General features: G+C 40.0%; 1 protein-coding gene across 2 annotated transcripts in view; it reads left to right on the top strand.

Moving 5' to 3' along the window:
* The window catches only part of GBE1 (1,4-alpha-glucan branching enzyme 1), a 349,834-nt gene that overhangs the window by 284,309 nt on the left and 38,832 nt on the right, over positions 1–26,693 (top strand). For both annotated transcript variants that reach the window (XM_060234428.1, XM_060234427.1), the window contains exon 13: positions 24,347–24,531. In XM_060234428.1, the coding sequence (XP_060090411.1) occupies positions 24,347–24,531 (185 nt within the window). The remainder of the gene's footprint in view (positions 1–24,346; positions 24,532–26,693) is intronic.

The following is a 26,693-nucleotide window of genomic DNA, read 5'->3' as shown; positions in this document are numbered from 1 at the left end:
CCAACTAAATGGTCAATAGGTGGCAAAGAGATAAAACAAGTAAAATACTATAAATACCTAGGAATTCATTTCCAATATAACACACTTTGGACTAATCACCGTAACTATAATTAAGTCAGTCAATGTTAACGTTGCAGCTATCCAGTGCTTCTTTTACAGCAGAGGCAATCCGTTTATCCCAGCCACGCTAAAAATCTTTAAGGCTAAAGTGATACCGCAGCTTTTATATGGAGTCCCAGTGTGGATCACAGCCCTGGTTAACAACATTGAAGGTGTCCAATCAAAATTCCTACGGAAATTCCTGGGATTCCCAAAGTGCGTACCATATGCAGTTTTATGTTTAGAAACAGGGACGAATCTTGTGGAAACACAAGCATGGCTAAATTCATTTAAATATTGGTTACGGCTACATTTCCACTCTGATTTGGAGAGCCTTTTATATCAACTGCTCTCAGAATCTAATATGTCAAATTGGCTAATATTTATTGAGAGGAAAATTAAATCTATGGGCATTGATTTAGATTCATTTCTTATGCTATCCCTAAAAGATGCATTTTTGAAACTTAAGCTCAGAATTCTAGATATTGAAATGCAAACATTATATAGCCTGGCCAACAAGTCTTGCTCCCCGCTAAATTTCGAACTTCCTCTCTCAGTAGGGAAATTAGCGTCATATTTCTCCTCTCTGCAAGCTCCACAGCAATGGCGTGCATTCTCATTAACGAGATGTAATGCATTACCGTCTGCTATCTTATTTGATAGATTTAACAGGATTGAGTACTCTAATAGACATTGTCTTTGTAATCCCAAGTGTATTGAAACTATTTCCCATGTATTATTGAACTGTCCCCTTTATGATGATATTCATTGTATATACCTGAAAGATATTTTAGCAGATATGTTGGGCTGTGCTGATTCAGGCAAAGTCCACAAACTTTTAAATGACACTTGTTCTGAGGTAACTTTAACAGTTGCTAGATTTCTTCAACAGGCCATGGAAATACGACAGAGAATGGTTCTGAATGACCACATTTTATTTGTTTTAATTATTTAATTTGACTAAACTTGACTCATATATATTTTACTTATTTTATGTATATTAGCTCCCTACGTACTCTATTATCTAGGATTTTATATAATTTATATTGCTATTTTACTGCTAAATCTGTTTTATGCCAATAAAGGCTTGCTGCTGCTAATAGGAATAAACTACTTGCATCTTTACTTCTTGTGTTATATTGTTTGAAAAAATATTCCATTTCGGCCTTGGATTCTTTAAGAAAGTCTTTATCTTTCAAAATTGAAGTATTTAACTTCCATAATTTTCTCTTCCGTAGATCTTTTAGCTTTATCATTACAGGACTATGATATGAGATAACTCTTGTTTGAATCTCTGTGTCAACTAGATCTTTAATCAAACTTGCTGAAAGCCAACACATGTCAATTCTTGATTAGGTTTGGTGACTGGAGGAATAATAAGTAAAGTCTTTGGAATTGGGATATCTTGTTCTCCATGCATCTACCAGATCCATTTCTTCTGCTAATTTCCAAAAGCTTGCTGGTAACTGAAGACCTTTACCATTTAAACTTGTATTTTATTTTTTTTATTTTTTGCCTTTTGTACATCTGTGGTTAGATTAAGAACATAAGAGAAGCCATGTTAGATCAGGCCAATGGCCTATCCAGTCCAACGCGCTGTGTCACACAGTGGCAAAAAAATTATATACATAAATTATTTTTTATATATATAGATTATTTTTTTATATGGTTTTAATGATTTTTGGTTTGGGATTTCTTTTTTTTATGCACCTTTATTTTTGGGTTTGCTGGTTTTTCCCCCCTTTTTGTCTGGATTACTGGTTTATTGTTTGATTTTGGGTCTCACTCTTGGATTACAAATAGGGTAATCAGCCCTGGATTACAGATTTACACTTCGTAGCCTCTGTGCTTGGAATCTAGTTGGAAGATGTGGTGGTGATTTGGATTACAACTGAATCAGTTTTGCTGCAAGATACATAACAGGGAATGGCTGCTGTTGTAGTGAACTGAACTGTTTTCCCTATTGACTAGTGTGGTGAACTGAAAAGTGGTGTTTATTATTTTAGTATTGTTTTGGCTAACACAAACTGTTGATAGAAGCCAGAAGGTTTTCTTTTGTGAACTGTTTTATAATAACGGCATTCTTTGGTGGAGTTTAGCTTATCTGGAATAAGCAGAAACATAGAGTTTCCAAACAAATGTGGAAGAGGTGTTATTGGATTTGTGGTTGTGAGTGTGCTTATTTTGACAAGAATGAGTGGTCCCAAAGAAACTGTTAAAACAAAAGACAAGAAAGAAGGAAAGCAAACATTTATTTCACCTAACGCTCCATCTGGACCAGATAAATTTATGACCATGCAAGGAGATATGAAAGAAATGCAAAATGTTATAATGTCTGCTATAGTACAGTTAACAAGCAAAGTTGATAATATTGGTGAACCGATGGCAGAGATTAAAAAAGAGCTTTTGGAGAACAGCAGACAGACAGCTGAGACTAACAAGACTCTAACAAGTACTAGATGGTCAGGTGACAGAGAATATTCAAAAGGTGGAACATCTGGAAACAGAACAGAGTATACAAGATTCTAGACTCTTGCAACTGGAATTAGATAGAGCTGCAGATATGCTGAGGTTTCAAAACATGCCAGAAGTGAAAAATGAAGATTTACAGAAAATTCTAAGTGAAGCCTTGGCTGAAATTTTACAGGTGATTCCTGAGAGGATGGTTGAAGAATTTGACCAAGTTAGACGGGTACCATCAAGCTATATAAAACTAAACAAACTACCGAGTGAAGTTCATTTGAGATTTACAAGGAAGAGGACCAAAGACAACATTTTTAACAAGTAAGAGATAGACCTATGATGATAGCTGGAAATATGGTGAAAATTCTGAGAGAGGTTCCCTGGCCTGTGAGACAAAAGAGGAGAGAATATTAAGAGCTAACAGATTTTCTGAGAAGAATAGAAATACCTTATATGTGGCTAATACCAGAGGACCTTATTTTTACATACCAGGAGAACAGATACAGGATTAACTCCATTTTTAAAGCTCAGAATTTTTTGAAAAGGATGAAGAAAAAAGAAGGCAAAGAAAAGCAGGATGAAGAGGAGAAGGAAGGAGAAGGTTCTGGTGAAGAAAATCCAAATGAACCATGGAGATACCATACAAGACAACACCCCCAAAAATATAAGAAAGATAATGATAATCCAAATCCATAATGGCTTCAATAGTTTCAATTAATGTGAATGGACTTAATTCTCCTACTAAAAGGAGGAAGACATTTAGATATTTGGCAAAATTGGAAATGGACATAATTTGCTTACAAAAACCTCATATCCTAACGAAAGACCAACACTTTGAAAAATAAAAAAATGGGTAATTTATTTACAGCAACAGACATGTATATGAAGAAACGGGGAGTGGCAACATATATTAAAGATAAATTTAATCCACAATTGCAGTTTGCCTCTGAAGATGGAAGAATTGTATTGGTTGGGGGGGGTGTTGGAAAATGAAGAGCTGAACTGCTTCTCACAAGGGGAGCAGCCTGAGACCTCTGTTCGGGGTAGAAAAGGCAAATTAATGCCTACTGCCTGCTTTTCTCAGTCAGAGAATAGTCCAAGACATGCTCGGGAAACTCTGAAGATATTTACTTTGGCTGAAAAGAAGTTCCTAAGGGGGCTTCTATGAAGCTTTGAAGGATCTCCGGTAACGAGTTGCATTCCAGCATCTACAGAGGATCTTCAGAGTCATTCAATTGACTTTAACTCTCCAGAATCCAAAACTTCTTTGTTTTAGTTAACATCTGAATCAATACAAGGACGGTGCCTATCTGGATACTACAGTAGAAGGTACAGATTGCTATCTATCATTCCAGGACTAAAATAAGGATTATATGAGAAAAAATATAAGGGAGCAAGCGGGGTATATTATGTTTATATAAAAAAGAAAAGGAGGGGTGAAGTTGAGAACTTTAAATGTTAAAGGACAGTGCTAGAAATGGAAAAAAACAACTAATGTTTTGAATACTTGCGGGTTTGGAGGAAAAATACCATTGTCACAGAGTTGTTGATGAAGCAAATGCCACAGGAAATGACGTTATAAAATATCACGAGACTTCTGAACCATAGAGAACGGAATTTGGCAGCAAGCAAAGCAAGAAGTAACCATCGAAAGAAGGGAAAAGTGGAGTCAGCCAGCCTACTCTAGGACTGGAAAATCATAGAAAACATCGGTGGCCATTAGAAGAAGGTCGAAGTTTAAGAATTAATTAAAAACATTTGGGACGTTAAAAATTTGTGGAGCCAGCAAAATTGGTCATTGCAAGGTGGACATTATTGATTAATATTGATGAAAATAATTTCAGTAACCCCTAGAAGAAAGTAGAATTAAAAAAAAAAACCGTGGGCGCCATCTTGGACAAAATAAAAACTTTTAAAATTAATATTTCAAGGTAAGTAGCTCCAGGATTGGCGATTTTGGGCTCATTGAAGAGAGCAAGCCTTGCTCTTCAAAACCTGATATCTAGAATTTAATTTGGTGAGATCAATTTTTTTGGCATACTTTCATGTCAGACTCAAAACCAGCACGTTCTAGGGCTGCCTCATTGGAAAGGATGCAGGAGCAGCTGGAAGCAATGGAAGCAAGGATGATGAAAGGGATGAAAGAACTAATAACTGCCTCCAAGAAGGAAATAAAGAAAGATATTGACATATGTACAACAGCTTTTAAGAAAGAAATTGAGGATCTTAGAAATGAGACTGTGGCAACATCAAAGAAAATGCAAGAAGTGGAAGGGAAAATGAAAGAACAAGATTCCACCTTGAAAAAAGTACAAGAAAAAGTAGTTCATTCCTCATTGGATGGCACCATAAATGGCAATCCAGGAGATGGTGCAAGGTGGGAAGCCATCACTCATCCTTGACAAAGTGCCTGGTGCAACAGCTCTGTCTTACATGCCCTGCAAAAAGTTTTCAAGTCTTGCAAGGTCTCACTGGGTAGAATTTCCACCAGGTCTCATTGGACAGAGTTTGTAGTTTACAGTGACACCTATAGCTGAATGTCAGACCCTGTATGTATTCAAATGCCACTGCAAACAACAAACTATAATTCACCATAGGTCTCATTGAACAAAGTTATCTCAGGTTGGCATGAGGACCGAAAAGGCCCTGACCCTGGTCACAGATAGCCAGACGGTCTTCAAGTCAGGAATGAACAGCAAATTCTAATCAGATGAGCAAAGTGACCATTGGGGGACATACCAGGAGAGGCAGTTCTTTAGGTATATTGGTTCAAGATCATTTAGGTCTTTGAAAGTCAATACCATAACTTTGAATTTGATCTAGTATTCTACTGGGAACCCCCTCTCTCTCTCGGCTTGGCTTCGCGAACGAAGATTTAAGAACCACTATGGCTGGCAGAGCATGGGCTGAATTTGAGTGAGTTACAATAGTCAGGAGGTGACCATTGTGTGGATCACTGGCTATTGTTCCCTCAAAGCTGAGTTAGTGTGACCTAGCTCATAGTTTTGTAGTCTCCAGCTTACACATTTTTGTCTTAGCTCAGGAAAAATGCAAATTAATTTATGCAGTATTTCACAACTTTAATGCCAGTAGCTCACAAAGTAGAATTTTTGCTGACAAGACTCTTTAGTTTAGAGGGAAACAACTGGGGAGCCTATTGTCTAGCCTGGTATAGATGGAGAAATGCCAGCCTAGTTATGTTGCCGACCTGTGCCTCCATTGACAAGACAGGCATCCAGGATCACCCTTAAACTCTTGATTGCTGATGCCAGTGTTAGAGGCACTCCATCAGGAGAGGGAAGAAGAAGATTGCAGATTTATACCCTGCCTTTCTCTCTGAATCAGAGACTCAGAGCAGCTTACAATCTCCTATATCTTCTCCCACCACAACAGACACCCTGTGAGATGGGTGGGGATGAGAGGGCTCTCACAGTAGCTGCAAAAGTTATAAATGTATTTGTGATATACCATCTAAACACATGATTGGTAGGCACAAAGAATGAAGTGCTAATATACCAAACTGTTTAGAAGTTTTCATTTGATTTTTTTTAATTAATTGATATCTGTGTAGAAATTCATAATTCACAGATACAGATGCAGGCAGTGATGCACTTTAATTAAATCCAAGGTGGAATTAGTATGCATTATAGTTTTGTGAAATAAAAATATCCACTAATCAGTTTCTCTCCTCCCCCTTCTAATTAGTATCATTGTCTTGCTTTGCTTCACTTGTACCAGCTGGCTTTTTGTCTGTTTATAGTGTGGACCTTTCCATCAAAATAAGGGAAAAAATTAATTACAAGAGAAGAAATCTCAATAGTACTTTAGAAGTCTTTCGTTATCCACATATTAAAGATGTTGGCTGTGCAAGAAATGAAAAGGAAGAGGAAGATCTAATAGGCATTTTACATGAAGTGTCAGTGATTTTTTTTTAATGCTTTGTACTCTCCCACTTTATTATTATGGCCATTTCAGAGATACAAGCTGAAGTATTCCATCAAATATGGAGCTGGTACCAACTGCTGTTCCCTAATGTATTACATTTAAAGGATGCATGTATTGGTATTCAGCTATGTAGCATTCTTATATTATATTTTTAGATATACACTGAAAGAGAATGCTGCTAAACTAAAATCAAAGAGAACTTTTAATTTCAGAAATCTGAATTGCAGGTGACATCTTTGTTGTATGCCAAAAAGTCTAATATCTGAAGTAGTCCTTCTTTACCACTTGGTAGCTCTTTGATATCACATTTCTTTAAATTCCTGAAAATTATCATAATCAATTGTATTTTTTAAATGAATAGGATAAAAAGAGCAGGGATTTAGGATCTGGGGCTTGTTATTTTAATCTTTAGCTTTAGCTGGGGTTATTTTAATTAGTATTATAAGTCACCTTAAACCAAGAGGAAATGCAGGATATAAATGTTTTAATTAATAAATAATTACAAAACAAACTTATTTTGGTGAGTTTTCTCACCAAAAGACAGGATCAAGCAGCTTTAACATTGTACCTCCCCTTGAATGGTGGAAACACTAATTGTGAAAGAGGACATTCCCCATACTAATTTAGGAGAATATGAATTTATTAGGGATGGGCACAGACCAGAAAATGCTGGTTCAGTTTACGAACAGAACTGGATTGGTTCCCAGACGAGTTCGCGAACCGAACCACAGCTAGGTTCACGAACCAGTTCGTGAACTGGTCCAGTTTTTAAAAAGCCACACACAGGGCTTTGAGGCTCCAAAATTGCGGATTGTCTCCAGATCACCAAGTTTGGTCCATATTGGACTTCGGGGGGCTGAGTTACAGACCCCTAAAAAAGGTCATTCAGTGCAATGCTTTTCAAAGCGATGTCACCTCTGCTGGTTCAGGAGTGACTAAAACTGACCTGGGTGAGCTAGAGGCCTTCAACGCACACAATTCTTCCCTGGGGTGACCTTCCACATGGCCCACATGTTACATGCATGTCAGATTTGGGGGGATCCAAGTAGCAGACCATCAAGCAAGGTGTCTCCAGGAAACTGTTTTTGGGGGAATTGTCCTGTGCTATTTTGAGACACTACAGTGTGGACCTGGTTAAGCTACAGGCATCAGACTCCCAGAGTACCTTCCTGGGACCAGCCACCCAGCCCTGGTGACATGATAACTGATTGGGGCCAAGTCTTCCATCCTACCTGGGAAGGTGACAGGGACAACCAAGCCTGGCAACTGGAACTCATTGCACAGCTATGGGAGGGGGCACTGGTGGACTAGCTAAGGGAATGTGTGGGAATATGTGGTAGAGGAGAAAGGGTGCTTTTTTGGAGGAGCAGAAAGGGTACCCCACATCCAGGGAAGAGGGCAGTTAGCCAAGCCCCCCAGAAATCTGTAGGTAGTTTGGGTGCCTGAGTGGGAGAGGATACCCCCCAGGCAGAGACTCAAGCAATGCAGGAAGAAAAGGGGTACCTTTTTGGAGGAGCAAAAAGGGGACCCTCACAGCCAGCATTCAGAGAAAGGATGGTTTTCAGAACCCACAAAAGTGAACAGTCTACTGCCAAATCAAATCAAAAATATTTTAAATGAAAAAAATCTATCTATGTTTCCCACTCCTCACAGCAAAGAAAAGGGGGGGGGGGAGGAAGAAATATAGCTCTGAATGCAAGGAAAGGAGAAAAAAGAGAGAGGTGATGCTTTTACTCTGACAGTTTCTATAGAGGCCAGGAGATTCAACAGGTTTTTCCACCCACCCCAGTAATTCCACCCCCCCTCAGTCTACCAAAAGATATTCTTTCACATGAAAGGAGAACAAGACTTGCAAAACCCAGATGCAAACAGAGGACAGGAATGTGCCTCCAGTGATTATATACATCCCCCCACACACACCATCCTGAGGAAGTCAGATCAATGCCTGTCATTGGAAATCAGACTTGCCTGTCAGCTTCAGACTGTCATTATTGGTCCCTTGATGGCTGGAAATATCCCATCCATGCCCACTTTTCAGCGCGAAACTCCATGGGTGGAGTTTCTTTGCCAAGAGGTTCCGAACCGGCCAGAAAGTTTGGAGACTTCCTGGTCCGAACATGTGACTTTTGAACCGAACCGTCTGAACCTTGAATAAGGTAAAGTCCAGGACACATTTTGTTCAGTGTTTGGGTCTGTGCCCATCCCTGGAATTTATGTATTCTTGGTAGGCATGCTCAAAAACCTGCCAATTCAGTGTACTCCCAGCTTAAAGGTAGCAAGCAGAAAGCATAATATTCAGATACCTCCAAATGAATTTGGATGTGTCTGTTTGCATAATTATGGTGTGCTGTTACACACCATTAGACTTCCTTGCTGCCGCTGCCTACACTAAACTGAAGCTGCCTAGTATTTAAAAAAACACTTTGAGATTTTTCAATGAGACTTGCATGTGCTATTGCCCTCAGCTAACCTTGCCATTGATTCTTGTGGTCACTTCTGCAGTGGGGATCAGTGATAGAACCTCTGTTTTGTTTGGAGAAGATATCCAATCCTTGTTATCTCGGTGGGGGAAAAAAAGGATTCGTTATGAGATAATATAAAAGACCTCTTTTGCCAAGATTCAGGTAATGGCATTAGGCTTGCAAAACTTATGTGAAACTTAATTTTCTCCCCTTTATTTTTCTATCCCTACCAGACATTTCTTTTTCTTTTTTTAATTGGAAGCAGGTTTACAAAAGAACATATAATTATCTATTTAATCTTGCTATATTGACACATTAAACATAAATCTTTGCTTCTTTACTTCCTTTTCTTTTTTTTCATCATCCCTATTATTACTATGCTTAACTATTATGAAAGGAAAGAAACCCTTGCATTTCAATCCATGATGGCCACAAGGGTCCAGAAGGGAAACATCGACCCCTCTTCCCAAGGATTAAGAGAAAAAAGGAAAAAAGTTAGGAAAAATATATAAAAATAATAAACAATGAGGGAACGTACCCAAATGCTATGCTATTCCAACCTGCTTAATGCTACAGAAGAGGAAAATGAATAAATGAAGAGAAAAATATAAAAAGTAGATATATTAAATTATTTTTACCCAAGTCCTAACTTCAAAATGAGTCCAAGTTGAAGAACATTCTTTTCTTTTGCTTGTTTTGTTGTCTGTTGGTTCAAACACTGAAGAATGTATAGCAGCCAACATTTGTTCACCTGTTGTAGCATCAAAAGCATTATAATAATTTTGTCCATGTTGAACAGATAGCTTGCCAGATCGAAGCCAGCAATATTTAATTCCACAGTCTCGGAGCTTAGCTGTTGTTCCTTTAAGATCTCTTCTTATTTTTAAGAACTGCAGAGGTAAATCAGGGAAGACTTGAATCTTTGCATCCGGATACTCAAAGCCACCCTGATATCTGGCTTCTTTGAAAATCCTCTGTCTGGTATGAAAACCTTTGAATTAAACTAGTATGTCTCTAGTATATCCTAAGGAGGCAGATTTCTCTGTTACCACTCAAACTCTTTGCTGGAGGGGGACGACACCAGATTCCAGCTTTAAAGTGCTCGCAAGCTAATTAGCCATAAATAAACTTAATTCTACTCCAGCCTTGGCTTTCTCTTGGAACCCCCTAAACTTCAAAGAGAGTTCTCGACGATAATCAAGCATCAAATATGTTCCCTCACCCAGGTGTCTGATGTTTTGGAGGCTAATTGGCTTTCTAGTTTTGTTACTTTTTCAATGGCTTTATCTGCTGTTTGGTTATTCTGTTCATAAATTTGTTCGAGTTCATCTAGGCATTGGCAAATTGGTGTTAGCATTTCCAATATATCATTTTCTCAGTTCTTGCCTTTATTTATTTAAAGCTTGCATTGTGAGCAAATTCTCAGCTGTCTTTGACTCACCAGAGCCTCTGTTGGTGAAAAGAATTCTGTTAAGAGGGAGACAGTCTCTTCCTTTCTCATCCCCTTCTTCCCCTACTTAGTAGCTTTCAGAGACGTCATCCAAGCTATACATTTTGTTGCCAGAGAGGGTAAAAAAGCATTATTATAAGCAAGTAAATGACGAGCACTGGGTCCCAACCATCCCTACCAGACATTTAACCTCATGCCATCTTACAGACTGTTTTTGAAAGAGTCCCTCCACGCTTCTATAGGTGAAGGTTCCATGAGCTGTGAAAAACTTAGGTACTAAGTGTCTAAGTGTGTCTCAGTTTCTTTGTCCTCTATACCCAGCCAGGACATTGTGAGAAAATTGATTTGAACAGAAAATGTAGTCCTTAACAGACTTGTTTGATCCTTTGAAATCCTTTGGTTGGGTGCAAGTTTTTCTTGCTTCCTAATAATAAAGAAGAGAGGAGCATCCTTTTCTAAAGAATGTACACATTTTTTTCCTGTGTATGAATAAGAATTAAATATACCTGTTTCAGCTTCTTTTTCAACGACTGAGCATAGAAGCAGTATACTGTCTTCTATTTTAAAGCTAAATTAATATCTTGGTGTAGAAATCCAAAAGCCATTTTGGGATTTCATTTTTTCCAAAGATTTGCTCTAATCTGGTTTTACCTCAGAATCAATAAATCGTGTTTTCTCTACCTGTCTCTAGAACAGGGTTTTTAAACATGTGGCCAGGGTGCCAAATCAGGCCCCTAGAGGACTCCTATCAGGCTCCCGAGCAACTGGCTGTCATCTGCTTCCTTTTCACTATCTCTTGCTTCTTTCTGCATAACAGCTTGCTTTGTAAGGCTTGCTCAATCACACAGGAGCTACAGAGCAAAACCTATTTTCTCCATTGACTGAGGCTCCTCCCTTGGGGAGGAAGGGGGGGAAAGCAGAGCTTGTTTTTCCAAACTCTCTCAATCACACAGAAGAGCAGAAGGCGGCTCGGCAGTGCTGATGCTGTTAGACCTATCGGCAGCGTTCGATACGGTCGACCATCGGTTGCTGGCCTGCCGTCTTGCCGATGCGGGGAATCAGGGGCTGACCTTGCAATGGCTTTCCTCGACGGTCGGGGACAAAGGGTGGCGATTGGGGATGGTCCCAGAGACACACGCCTGATTGCGGAGTGCCTCAAGGGGCGGTACTCTCCCTGATGTTATTTAACATCTATATGCGCCCCCTTGCCCAGATTGCCCGAAGGTATGGGTTGGGTTGTCATCAGTATGCTGATGACACCCAGCTCTATCTACTTATGGACTGCCGGCCTGCCTGCGCCCCAGAAAATCTGGACCGGGCGTTACAGACAGTGGCTAGGTGGCTTAGGCTGAGCGGGCTGAAGCTGAATCCGGCGAAGACAGAGGTCCTTTGCTTGGGTCGTTGTGGCCCAGAAAGGGAAATCCCCCTGGCAGTTTTTGACGGAGCGCCGTTGACAGCGGCGCACAGGGTCAAAAGTTTGGGGGTACTATTGGAGCCTTCATTGACAATGGAGGCTCAGATAGCAGCCACTGCCAAGTCCGCATTTTTTCATCTTAGGCGGGTGAGGCAGTTGGCCCCTTTCCTGGAGCACGACGACCTAGCAACGGTGATTCATGCCACGGTCACCTCGAGGTTGGACTACTGTAATGCCCTCTACATGGGGCTACCCCTGCGCCGAACCCGGAAACTGCAGTTAGTGCAGAATGCCGCTGCCCGGCTGTTACTAGGGCTCCCAAGATGGGAGCACATTCGGTCGGGGCTTCGGGATCTGCACTGGCTGCCAATAACATTCCGAGTCCGGTACAAGGTGTTGGTCATTACATTTAAAGCCCTATATGGCCTAGGACCTGCCTACCTTAGGGACCGTCTCTCCCCACACGTTCCCCAGAGAGTACTACGATCGGGCTCACAAAATCTGCTAGTAATCCTCGGGCCAAAGGAGGCCCGTCTGAAATCCACCAGGGATCGGGCCTTCTCGGTAACGGCGCCTTACTGGTGGAACCAGCTGCCGGAAGAGGTGAGGGCCCTGCGGGACCTAGGGCAGTTCCGCAGGGCCTGTAAAACAGTCCTCTTCCGGCTGGCCTACAACAACTAACTGACACTAAGAATTTCTGGATGGAATTAGAATGCATTTAACAGACCGCTGGTTTTTATGTCTTATGTTTTATTAATTTATTTTTTTAATCCTTACTATGTAAATGTTTTTAAGATAAACTTATGTAAGTTTATGTGTTGTGAGCCGCCCTGAGCCACTTTGGTGGGAAGGGCGGGATATAAGTCAAAATATAAATAAATAAATAAATAATAAATAAGAGCTCCTGAGCCAAGCCTCTCTTACTTCTAGGCTCCTCCCTCCCCTGTCCCCTGGGGAAGGGAGAAAAGAGACACAGCTTCCTTTGCCGAATTTCCTGGATCCCATGGGAGAAATACAAAGTAATCACCTTTAAGACCAATGAGTGCTAACTTTAAGCATGTTTTAAGTTTATTTATATATATATATAATTGTGTTTGTCTGTAACCTTTATGAAGTTTATATCTCTGCTACCTAATCTTAAATAGGTACACACATGGCCTAGTCCAACATGGCCTGGCCCAACCTGACATGGCCTGGTCTAACAAGGTCTCATTTATGTCTGTTTAAAACAATTTATTGTAATATATACTGTAATAACATATCATTTGTCATTAAATGTTAATACACATATATAACATTTTCTCCACTCCACCCCAAGTTGATGCGCCAGTGTTTAGTGAGGGTGGTCTTTAGTAACGCAAAGAATGAAGGCTTGCACACAGCAGTGGTAAAACTACTATATACAATTTATTTACACCTCCACTCTCCAAACCGACAGAATGCTCCGCTGCAACACCACCATACATAATCCACACACAGTAAAGTGTCTCTGTACATTTATACAATTCATCCTCCAAGGTGACCAATCAGCTTGCTGCTGAGTCATGCTGACATTGTCCAGGCTGATGCAATCTGGCAAGCAGCCACCTCCTGTCACCTAGATGATCTACCTGGCAGATCAGTTACTTTCACTTTCTCAGCATTTGCTTAGAAACTGTCACTGTCTTCCATAATACTAACACCCCTCCTCAGTTTTGTATAGTACACAGCTGTAAGGTATCTCGTCATTGCACATTAGACATGTTCCACAGTAACATTAATACACAGTTTACATTTACACATTGTTTTCATATTTTTGCATTGCTTTCAGATGTACACTCATTACCATTCATATTATTAATTCCTTTTATTATACTGCCTTTGTGATTCTGTGTTAACACACACGTTTAGTTCTGCACTTTATTTTTGTTCCAGTAGTTGCACTCTTATCAGTTTGGCAGTTTACTTATGTAGCCTCCCCCGGCTCTTCCTTTCTCCTCTGGCAGCTCCTTGGGAGCACATACCGTATAGTTTGTATTATACAAGCACATTGTTTTTTACCGCTTTGAGCTCACCAGCACTCACATCATTCTTTGGTGCTTATGCATTAGTTTGACAGCCTGAGTTTATTTACTGCATTTCCATTCCATTAGTTTTCAGTCAGACATTACTCTTCTCCATAGTCCAAATCTAACATACTATTATAGCATCTGGACTCTGTACTGAGCACATGATTAACATCAGTGTCATAACCATACCGTTTAGGTGGTATTCCTTTGTTTTCTCTGGCAGACACTCTGATCTCAGGCGTTTTACACCTTACATCTTCAGAGCTTTCCTGCTTTATACTGTCTGAACTGCCAGCAATTTCCTCTCTCTGTCTCAGTGAGGGAGCTTCTCTGTTTACATCCCTTTGCCCCTCCTCACTCTGCAGAGATAGCTGTAACTCAACAGTCTTAGGCATTTCATTGGCATGAATACTATTCCAGCCTTCATCCTCACAAAATGAAGCTGCTCTGCTTAACCTTATCATGTCATTTGAGTCAACAAACCGATATGCTTCCATGCCATTCTGATAGCCTAAAAATAATAGCTTTCTGGCTCTGGCTCCCCCTTTCTGCTTCTTGTCTAGAGGAATATTAACCCATGCCTTAGACCCAAAGATTCTAAGGTAGTCAAGGTTTGGCTTTTTTCCATACAAAACTCTGTATGGTATATCATCCAGAGCCTGAGTCCATAATCTATCTGTAATAAAACATGCTGTTTTCAATGCCTCGCCCCAATAGGCTATTTTTAGTGCACTATCTGCCAGTAGGGCGTGACACATGGTCTGCAGAATGCCTCCGTGCCGCTCAGCGATGCCATTCTTGGCTAGAGAGGAGACATTTGCAACTCGGTGATTAATGCCTTCCTCTCTTAGCCAAGCCTCAAATTGCTTGCTCATAAATTTGCCTCCCATATCTGTTTGGAGAGCTACTATTTTGCAGTTTAACTGCCTTTGTACTCTGTTCGCCCAGTACCGGAAAGTTGAAAACACATCACATTTTTGTTTAATTGCATACACCCACGCAAAACGACTGTAGTCGTCCACTATTATTAATCCGTATCTATTCTTTGTTACCCTGGGTGCATACAGCCCCACCACATCTGCATGAACTAATTGGAGTAGCCTCTCAGACACCCGGTCACTCTTTTTAGCTACGGGGAATGCCTTGGACTTCGCCTCTTTACATATATTACAGTCTAGGAAAACATTACATGCATCAACCTTTTCCCCTTGCAATATGGCCAGTGTCTTATTGATGGTATTACAGCTTGCATGACTCAGACGTCTGTGCAACCTATGAATGCACCTACTGTGGGGTTGCCTATTCCACGCTATCTGTGCTTTTCTCACTGTCTGGTCTAATACATAAACATTTTCCTTCAATACACCCTTTGCCAACAGTTTACTTGCTTTTAGTATCTTACAGCCATTAACATCAAAGGATACTGTGAATCCAGCTGCTGCTAATGCAGAGACGCTTAACAAGCTTGTCTCCAAAGCTGGCACACACAGCAAATTAGCAAAGGTATGCTTTAGTCCTGGAAAATGCACCGTGCCTTGGCAAAGCACGTCAGCCTCCCGGCCGTCTGCTAGGCTTACAGTTTTTAGACTTACCGGCTTAGTGTCTTGCAACAGTTCCTCCTTGCAGCAAAACATCTGCGTTGCTCCAGAGTCTATAATCCACGGCACACTCTGCAGCCCTGAGCCAGTTCTCACCAGAGTTGCTTGCTGCGTCCTTGAAGACTGCCGGCCTCCCCTTTGCTGAGTACAACTCCTCCGCAAATGTCCAGCCTGCCCGCAGATGTAGCACTTTTTCTTCTTAACTTGTAAAGCTCTCTCCTCCGGCTCTGCCTGCCAGCTGGAAACGACTCCTCCAGGCTTCTGCTTACACTCCACCAGCTTCCCTCTCCGGTCGCGGTCAGCCTGCTCTTTGCATTCCAGCTGCCTCTGGTCTTCAGCCAGGAGCTTTCCAGTTATGTACGGCAAAGTCAGCTTATCCACATCCTGGCCCTCAAATGCCATTAAGAGCATGTCAAATCTCTCATGCAGAGAGCTGAGGATTAGGTACACTTTGTCCTCCTCAGGCATTGTCTTCCCCCGTTGCTCTAACTCCTGGAAACACACAGACATACCGTCGAGGTGGTCCCTCATCGACTCCCCGGCCAGCATTCGTTTCCTGTACAGCTTCCGAGTTAGAGATATCAGCGAGCCTGCTGATTTCTGCACATACACGGCCCTGAGAGCTTCCCAAGCCTCCTTCGCATTCTGGTGCCCTCGAACATGCACCAGCTGGTCGTCAGACACACTCAAAATGATTGTGGCAAGAGCCTTCTGGTCCTGGACGGTCTCTGCTGGTGTGGGATCTTCGGGAGGAGCAGACACACAGTCCCACAGCCCCTCTCGCTTCAGGAAATGTTCAAGCCTCAGCGACCATAGATTATAGTTGGTGGTAGTTAGTTTATCCACCAGGACAGTAGCTGCTGCTGTAGCCATCCTGCTCAGCCTCTGACGTTCAGCCACTGCTGGTCCTCTCCTCCAAGACAGCTTCTGGAGCACCTCAGCATCCTTCTTCACCACCTCTCTCAAAGCTTACTGGCGCAGCGGAAGCATGCTGGGCCCATAACCCTGTTGATGTGCCAGTGTTTAGTGAGGGTGGTCTTTAGTGATGCAAAGAATGAAGGCTTGCACACAGCAGTGGTAAAGCTACTATATACAATTTATTTACACCTCCACTCTCCAAACCGACGGACTGCTCCACTGCAACACCACCATACATAACCCACACACAGTAAAATGTCTCTGTACATTTATACAATTCATTCCCCAAGGTGACCAATCAGCTTGCTGCTGAGTCATGCTGACATTGTCCAGGCAGATGCAATCTGGCAAGCAGCCACCTCCTGTCACCTAGATGATCTACCTGGCAGATCAGTTACTTTCACTTTCCCAGCATGTGCTTAGAAACTGTCATTGTCTTCCATAATACTGACACCCCACCCCATTTTGTGACCCCCAGCAGTGCATGCCCCCTTATCAAACATCCCCGTATTTTTATTTAATCTAATTTGTTATAAGGTAATAAGCTGTCCATTAGAAAATCTTTCTCCGAAAAACTCAAAAGTTATAATCCCTCTTCATGTTATTTCTTCTTAATCATTGGAAAAAAGAAAAAAATATATAATCCAATAATCATGTCTTTTATACTGTAATCCATATATCATTTCTTTAAAAATTAACCATTGTCAAAGATCACCAAATGTCCTTGAACGTTCCATTATTTTTCAATTTATTTTTGAAACTTTCCCCAGTCATTTTTAAATTTCTTTAAATAAGTTTGTCCATTTCACTCCAATGCATAACTTTCAGAGTCCATTCCCATACTTCTGGTATTTTGTCTTGTTTCCACATTTGCGCATATAATGTCCGTGCAGCTGAAAGCATATACCAAATTATTGTTCTACCTTGCTTTTGAAATTTTTCCATTTGTAATCCCAACAGGAAAATATCTGGTGCTTTCTTAATATTATATCCCAAAACTTGCGAAATCTCCTGCTGAATCATTTGCCAGAATTGTTTCGCCTTTTCACGTCCACCACATATGGGGAAAAGATCCTTCATGACATTTACATTTCCAACCTCTATCCAACAACTGATTGTTCATTTTTGCCAATTTTTTAGGTGTCATGTACCATATGTATAGCATTTTAAAGCAATTTTCTTTAATGTTATAACATGTAGAAATTTTCATAGAGTTCTTCCATAGGTGTTCCCACGACTCCATCTGTATTTCCTTATTTATATTTATCGCCCATTTTATCATTTGTGATTTAACTACATCTTCCGTAGACCATTTCAATAATAGTTTATATGTCCTTGAGATCAGCTTTTCACTTTCTCCAAATAGCATTCTCTCCAGTTCTGTTTGTTCTTGTCTTATTCCATAGTTCTTAATATCCTGTTCAAGCAAGCTCTTTATTTGTTGCAGTTGAAACCAATTATATTTACATTGTATTTCTTCAGCTGTTTTTAATTCTACCTTTTTTCCTTGGATCTTTAAAAGTTGTTTATATGTTACCCACTTCTCTTCTTTAATATCTGAATACAATTTTATTACTTCTGTTGGCACGATCCAAAGCGGTTTCCTCTAGTCACCATATCTTTTATATTTTGACCAGGTATTTAACAGGTTGTTTCTGATATAGTGATGTGAGAAGAAACCATCCATCTTATTTTTCCCATAGTACAACAACAACAACAAAATTTTATTTGTATCCCGCCCTCCCCGCCGGAGCAGGCTCAGGGCGGCTAACAACACAATTCAAACCTTATACAGAAGTGAATAAAATTACATTTAAACATTTTAATTAAAATTCTGATTAAGCTTTTAAAATTAAATTAATAAAAGTGCTAATGCTATGCTATGTTTGCTTTTATGATGGCGGTTTTTCTTAGGAGTTTCCTTCATCAGTGAAAGCCAATCGGAAGAAGATGGTCTTGCAGGCCCTGCGGAATTGTTCAAGGCCCCGCAGGGCCCGCATTTCCTCTGGAAGTTGGTTCCATAGGCTCGGAGCTATAGAGGAGAAGGCCTGGTTACGGGTGCTTTGCAACTTCACCTCTCTCAGTCCGGGGATAGTCAACAAGTTTTTCCCGGCTGACCTCAGTGCTCTCTGGGGTTCATATGGGGAGAGACAGTCCCTAAGGTAGACAGGTCCTCGACCATATAGGGCTTTAAAGGTAATGACCAGCACTTTGTAACGAACCCGGTATACAACCGGCAGCCAGTGCAGCTCGCGCAGTCCAGGCTGTATGTGCTCCCACTTAGGGAGCCCCAACAGCAATCTAGCCGCCGCATTCTGCACCAGCTGCAGCTTCCGGGTTCGGTACAGAGGTGGCCTCATGTAGAGGGCATTACAGTAGTCCAGTCTCGAGGTGACCTATAAGGTACATATAAGCATGCCATCCAAAGACATTTCCATGTCCTTCTAATGTCAACAACTTTCTATTTGATAATGTCATCCATTCCTTAATCCACACCAGGAAAACGGCATCATGATACAGCTTTAAGTTAGGCAGTTGGAATCCACCTCTTTCTTTCGCATCAGTCAGAAGTTTCATTTTAATTCTTGTTTTTTTCCCAGCCTATACAAATTCTGAAAGTTTCCTTTGCCATCTATCAAATTGTTTATTGTCTTTCAATATTGGAATTGTTTGAAACAGGAACGTAATGGAGCATATGGAGCAGAGGTCCATCAGTGGCTATTAGCCACAGTGTGTGTATATATATATATATAAATTATTGGCCACTGTGTGATACAGAGTGTTGGACTGGATGGGCCGTTGGCCTGATCCAACATGGCTTCTGTTATGTTCTTAATTCTCGGTAAAACATTCATCTTAATTGCAGAGATTCTGCCCAGCATAGATAGATTCAATTTGTTCCATTTAATCATATCTCCATCGATCTTACGCAAGAGTTTTTCATAATTATTTTTATATAAATCATTATTTTTCATTGTTATTTCTACACCTAAGTATTTTACTTTTCAGGTAATTTCACACTGTTAATCTCTGTAGTTCTTCCTGTTTACTCTTTAACATATTTTACACAAAATTTGTGATTTTTCTTTATTTATATAAAAGCCTGCCAATTCTCCATATTCTTGTATCTTACAAAGCATCAATGGTGTTACATGAGTGGGATTTTCATTTATAAACATCACGTCATCTGCAAATGCTCTATATTTGTAGAAAAAACCTTTCATTTTTAGCCCCTCTATCTCTTTATTGTCTTGGATTTGAATTAACAAAACCTCTAAAGTCATGAATATCAGTGGAGGGCAACCTTGTCTTGTTCCTTTATTTATTATCATTTTTTCTGTTAAGTCTGCATTAACGCAGAGCCATGCTGATTGTTCAGAATATATCACCTTTACCATTCTAATGAAGTTTTCTCCTAATCTCAATTTCTCCATCACTGCAAACATAAAGTCCCAATGCACATTATCAAATGCTTTCTCTGCGTCTGCAAAAAAATAATGCTACTTCTTTTTCAGGATGTTTCTCATAATATTCAATAATATCTATATTATAATTATAATAATATCTGTTCTTATGTTGTCTCTGATTTGTCTCTTGGGAAGAAATCCTGCTTGTTCTTCTTTAATAAAGCTGTTCAAATGCTGTTTAAGGCGTTCTGCTAAGATCCTTGCGTATATTTTATGGTCATTGTTTAGTTGGTACCTGTTGCATTAACCATCACCAGTGGTCTGACCTAGCCTCAGATTGCAAAGCATGGAGGCACACCATCCACCAGGCTGTCTCTTCCTTTGAGAATGCATGCATTGCTGGTCTTGAGGACAAAAGGAGATTGAGGAAGAATTGTACTGCTACAGCACCAACCCAAATGCTGTTTAAGGCGTTCTGCTAAGATCCTGGCGTATATTTTATGGTCATTGTTTAGTTGGTACCTGTTGCATTAACCATCACCAGTGGTCTGACCTAGCCTCAGATCGCAAAGCATGGAGGCACACCATCCACCAGGCTGTCTCTTCCTTTGAGAACGCACGCATTGCTGGTCTTGAGGACAAAAGGAGATTGAGGAAGAATTGTACTGCTACAGCACCAACCCCAAATCAGACTTTTCCCTGTAGCCACTGTGGCCGGACCTGCCTGTACCGCATTGGTCTTGTCAGCCACCAGCGAGCCTGCAGCAGACGTGGACTACTGCACCTTTCTCAAATCTTCGTTCGCGAAGTCAAGCCGAGAGAGTTTAGTAATGAAATTGGTCTGTAATTTTTCACAACTGAGGTATCTCTGTTCTCTTTTGGTATCAAAGAAATTACTGCTTCTTCCCATGTACTAGGACCTTTCCCATCTAATCTTATAGTATTCATCAATAGCTGAAGTTTTGGTAATAGCGTCTCAGCAAGAACTTTATAAAATTTTGCTGTGTTGCCATCTGGACCAGGTGCTTTTCCTAATTTCATTAAATTGATCGCCTCTTCTATTTCTCCTCTCTCAATTGGTCTAGCCAACAAATTCTCCATGTTTTTTGTTAATGAGTTGATCTTGATTTTCTGTAGATACTCATCAATTCTTTTTCTATCTACACTTTGGCTTTTAAACAGCTTGGCATAATATTTGTAAAATTCCCTTTTAATGCCTTCATGGTCAACAATGTCTTTTTTTCATTTGCCATGCAAGATATTTTCCAGGTTTATTCACACCTTCAAAAGATTTCTGCTGTAGTCTTTTTAAATTCCATTCCAATTCTTTATTCAGCAAATGGCTCAGTTGGCTTTTTAGTATTGTAATTTCTCTTATAATCTTCTTTTTCCCAGGTCGTTTTTTAAGCTCTTTCTCTTTTTTGCCAATTTCTTTCTGAATATCCATCATTTGTTTATTTTTGGCTCTTTTATCCTTGTTGTTCAAAGTGATCAAAATGCCCCTCATTACTGCTTTATATGCATACCACACAATTCGAAACTGGGTATTTTCTCTTTCATTTATTTGGAAGAAGCATTTAATTTCCTTTTCCAGAGAAACCACTATTTCCTGTTTCTGTAGCAAATCCTCATTTATCCGCCACCAAGTTGCTTATTCCATAAAAATTTGTAATCCATTTGTTTGATGTATACTTCTTGCAAACAAACTATGTTACATTTTTGTTTCCAGTGAAAAGTTGCCCTTCTTTTTTATGGTGAGTTAAATCCATTTATATTCCAAGATATTAATTTGTAATCCATAATGATTTTTATTCTTGCTCTAGTTCCCCAAAGTCTTTATGCTCACTCAAAAAGTTTGTCATTTGCTGAATGGTTGTGATAGTAGATCTCCGTGCTTTGAATTCAAAACTCAAACCCTCTGGAAGTTCCCATCTGTATCTTATTTCTTTTTCTCTCAGCTTTTCTGTCAACCTTTTGTAAAGTTTCCTGTCACTGATGACTTTCCTTGGGAGTTCTTTCATAATTCTTACTTTGCTGCCACCCACCTCCAGTGGGCTCTTAAATTGTTTACTGAGAATTCTTCCCACCATGTCTCTTGTCACAAATCTTACCACCACATCTCTTGGTAATTTATTTATTTTTTTGCGTAATCTGAATTTACCCTATAGATATAATCATAGTAATGATCAGTTTCTTCTGGGTCTTCTCCTAAAAATTCAGCAATAATTTTAATTATATATGTCCTTGGGTCAATGGTAGTAGACTCAGGCACCCCTCTTAGCCATAGTTGGTTCTCCATTAATTTACAGTCAGCTAGTAATGCTTTCTCCTGCAGTTTTTACATAGTGGAATCTGCATGATCCATTCTCATATCTAGGTCTTTCACCTTTCTTCTACTTTTTGCACTTTTTGCAGAGCTGCTCATGAATCTTTTCTGAGATCTTCAATATCTTTTTTCAAGACCTTTTTCACATCTTCTACACTTGTTTCAATTTCTCTTTTTAGCTCTGTTTTTATTTCTCTAATTATATTTGGCAATCTTTCTTCCATAGCATCCATTGCTACTTGCCATCCTGCTTTATCTGTCTTGTCTGGTTTAGATGTAGCCATTTCCTCTCCTTCAAGTGATCCAGCCCTCGTACGTTGCTGCCTTACTGCTGATCTCAGCTCCGTCATGGCTGCTTAGCTGTTGCTTTAAATAAGTTCAAAAATTGACCTCTCAAATTCAGGTTTTGAGCACACAGTCTTATAGATAAGATCATGCTCTGTTAAATAAGCACAAAAACGCTGTTCTCCGATGCTCCTAAGTCAAGATATTAATTTTTAAAAAAAATTGCATAAAATGGCTGCCGCAGTTTTTCTGTCAGTTTAAAAACTTTTTTCCTTTTTTTTCTCCAAAACAACACCAAAATTAGTTCTAAATATGTAGTCCAATAGTTTTTACCTTTTAATGATGATATCTGCCGGCTCTGCTATTTTTCAATGTCCAGATTTCTTTTTATTAACTTTTAAAATTTTGACCTTCTTTTAATGGCGTCTGATACTTCTCTATGATTTTGAATCCTAGAAAGGGCTGGAGGACTTGTTATTTTTCCCTTCTCATAATGGCACTGTCCTTTACCTTTCTTCTTTTCTTGACACGAAGTCTCGTTTTCTATGGTTATGAAGTCTCACATTGTTTCAATGACGAAACTTCCTGTACTGTAATAACCAGCTCAGCCGATCTTCTGGGAGGAGCTTTCTATTCCAACTGCAGGTATTCCAAACACAGTCTATTTTTCCTCTTTTAAGCTTGTTTCTCACAATTTTAAAGTCCTAAATTCAGCCCCTCCTTTACACTCCTAGATATACTATTGCTTTTCTGGCTCCAGACCTTTGCTTTTAGTTTTATTTAGTCTTTTATTTGCTCCGGAGTGATAGATATAAATCTATTGCCTTCAGTTCCTTTAACCTTCTTTGCACTGCTTCATAAGTTCTCAGATGTTAATCAGTCTCATAGAAGCTTTGTATCTTGGTGGATTTAAGCCAATTTAGTGGCCTCAGAGATCCTCTGTAGACGATAAAATGCAGTCCTTCTCGGGGGACTCTTCAAAGCCAAAAAAAAACCCCACTGGAGTTCCTCATCAGCCAAAGTAAATCCCCTCAGAACTTCACATGCATATATTGGCCCCCTCCTTACCTGGAAGGGATAGGCAGCAGGTGTTGAGATCACCTTCTCTGCCCAGAACAGAGGTTCTGATCTGCCCATCTGCTGAAGAGCAGCTCAATCCTCCATGACCAAAACTGGAAGTCAAGGTCTCATTTATGTCAGATCCAGCCCTCATAACAAATTAGTTCAACACCTCTGCTCTAGAATGCTTAGAAATTTTTATTCCCTGCCACCAGGCCTCAGATTCAGCAGGAGCTCACAGGAGCACAGCTCCTGAACCTTTCTGAGGATTTTCTCCTTCTCACCTACCTTGTCCATTGAATAGTATGTGTAGCTGCATAACAATCCCTGGATTAGGAGAGCAGCCAGCCAGCCCACAGGGGATTTGCCACGCCCCCAGCAACCCTCATTAACCCCTGGAGAAACCTGTGCCACTTACATGATTTTGGGCAATGGGAAGGAAATACAGTAAATAAAGAGGAAGGATTTTTCTTGTGTTTTTTAATGATTTGACTTGTTAGCAACATTGTTATAAAATCAATCCAGTCTTATCATTGTTTGTAATATATGGTTGCCAAGTCTGCATTGGAAAATACCTGGAGACATTGGGGGTGGATTCATAAGTGGTGTTAGTAGTTTCGTTATTCTTTCACAGTATTTTCCTGTTCCCCACCTGGAGACTGGAAGCCCTATTAAAGTTATATGGACAGATCTATCTGTACTTGCTAATTAGCAGTCAGAATGTCTAATAGAACTGCCATTGAAGTACAGTGTCTGAAAACATTTGAAAAATAAAATACAGCTAAAACATTTTCTTGAAATAATTTGTCAGACTAGTGAGAACTATTACAAACAGTTTTATATTGCATGCTTTCCTTTTTTAAAAAATACAGGTAACGAGTTTGGTCATCCAGAATGGTTAGACTTCCCCAGACGAGGCAATAACGAAAGCTACCATTATGCTAGGAGACAGTTCCATTTAGCCAATGATCAACTTCTTCGCTACAGATTCCTAAATGCATTTGACAGAGATATGAACAAATTGGAAGAAAGATGTGGCTGGCTTGCATCTCCACAGGTAAACTATGTATGATAAAAATGTTAGGCATTTGTCACTAGCATTGTGCATGTTTAGAATTTCAATATCAAAGAAACTGCATGCAGGCATTGTAAAACATGTTATGCACCATGCACATATTTTCAAAAATAATCTGAAATGGTATCCTGTTTATTATATTGGAATGTTTACCTTCCCTTCAATTTGAGATCTTAGAAGAAAATATCATTAAAGCTAATACACCACTGAAAATGTTCTAATTATTTTGACAACTTTTCTATGTAAATAATTGTGCTTATTTTAGAAAATTTGGTTAGCCAGCTGCAGTTAATTTGGGAATTTATTTTTTGTCTCTTGAGCATCAAGATTCCGTTTACACCTAGCCTATAAATAGATCCTACTACCAAGTCAGATAATGTTTTATTGGATTACAAGTATGTTGTAAGAGTTACCAAATTACATGGGACAGTTCAAAAGGGATTGTGTAAATTCTTAGTAATAACAGGTACAAAAGATACTGAGAAACCAGTGTGTGTCAGCACTTGTGTTGACAAGAGGAGAAATTACAGCCTTAAATTATTAGAATGGCTACCATTTAGAACCCATTAAAGACACACTACTCAATAGTGAGACACTGTACTGCAGGGGTGTCAAACATACGGCCCGCGGACCAGATCAGGCTCGCAGAGGGCTCCAATCAAGCCCTCCAGCAACTGGCTGTCATCTGCTTCATTTTCCCTTGCCTGCTTTTTCGCCATTTTGTGTTTCTCCCCAGATAAACCAGAACAGCAAAGCAGCCTTTCCCTCTCCCCCCTCCCTTTTCCCAAAGGGAGGAGGAGGGAGAAGCAGCCTCAGCTAATGTGGGAGCTTGGCTCTATAGCTCTGCTGGTTGATTAAGTTTGCCAGGCTCAGTTAATCACTCTGCAGACCTACTGAGACAAGCCTCTCTTCCTTCTAATGAATGGCTGAGGTTCCTCTCCCTCCTCTTGCTCTGGGGAAGGAAAGAAAGAGCCAGAGCTTCCTTGCCCAGTCCCCACCATCAGGAGAGCTACAAAGAGTGCTTTTAAGACTACCAACGTTTTAGTGAAGGTATGAGCTTTTTGCCTTGCTACAGAGAGAGAGAGTTTTGTTGGGCTTGTAACTGGGTTCCCCTTCTCTTTTTCATTGTACTCATGCCCTCCAGTCTTTCTCAATAGGAAAGCATGTGAACTATTTAGAAGAGAAATATCAGCATTAGGCTGAGAGTGTGTTTCACCCCAGGTTTACCCAGCAAATTTTCCTTATTTTTTCTTTCACATTTTTTTTTTTGATTGGGGGTCTTGAATTTAGACTTCCCAGATAGTAGGCTGACACTGACCACTGTACATGGCTGTCTCTCTGTTCTTGTAGTTGTTGTTTTTTTTGCGGGGGGGGGGAGTTGTAGTCATTTTTATGGGGGAAATTATAGTTTTGTAGACAAGCACATAGCCCTCAGTCTGTGCCATGGTGCCTTCACATGTTCTTGACTAGTACGTGAAGCAACTTCTGTACAAAAGCTCACAATGCCCAACTACTTCATGTTCCTCTAGGTCTTAGGCTCAAAGCATTGACCATGAGATGTCTGTAATGTATGTAAATGAATCAAAAGTTGGTTTGCAGCTTACAGATGTGCACACCTGAATAGCACATATTCAAGACTGGTACAGCACAGACATTTTCTGCAGTTTTTGATGCAATAATTCATAGCAAGAAGTGACATTTATCAGAGACTGTAAAACAAAATATTGCAAGCGAGCTAATATTTTAAGCATGTTTTATTTTAAGCAAAAAAAATATCTTTAATTGTGTGCCTGTGCCCTTTATAAAGTTTATATGTCTGCATTTTATGATACACATGGCTCAGCCCGACAAGTTCTCATTTATGTCAAATCTGGCCCTCATAACAGTTCGACACCCCTGCTGTACTGCATACAAAAACCACAGAATTTCACAAATGACCAATGCCTATAAAATGCACTTCATAGTAAACTAGCCAAACAAATGCGCCAGTGCACTATTTGTAGCTTTTCTGATTTGGTGGTCTTAGAGCCTGTTCCATTTGTTGCTGCTCTATATTCAAGGGAATGGACAATATTTATGATGAAATGGGCATAAAATAAATCTGCCTTCTATTTTTGCTGGCTCTGGACCTCTTAGCTATCTGG

This window comes from Heteronotia binoei, chromosome 3 (genome assembly GCF_032191835.1).
Source record: "Heteronotia binoei isolate CCM8104 ecotype False Entrance Well chromosome 3, APGP_CSIRO_Hbin_v1, whole genome shotgun sequence".
In the NCBI taxonomy this organism is placed as follows: Eukaryota; Metazoa; Chordata; class Lepidosauria; order Squamata; family Gekkonidae; genus Heteronotia; species Heteronotia binoei.
Note: the sequence above shows the minus strand (reverse complement) of the source record. Positions and strands in the feature narration are given on the sequence as shown.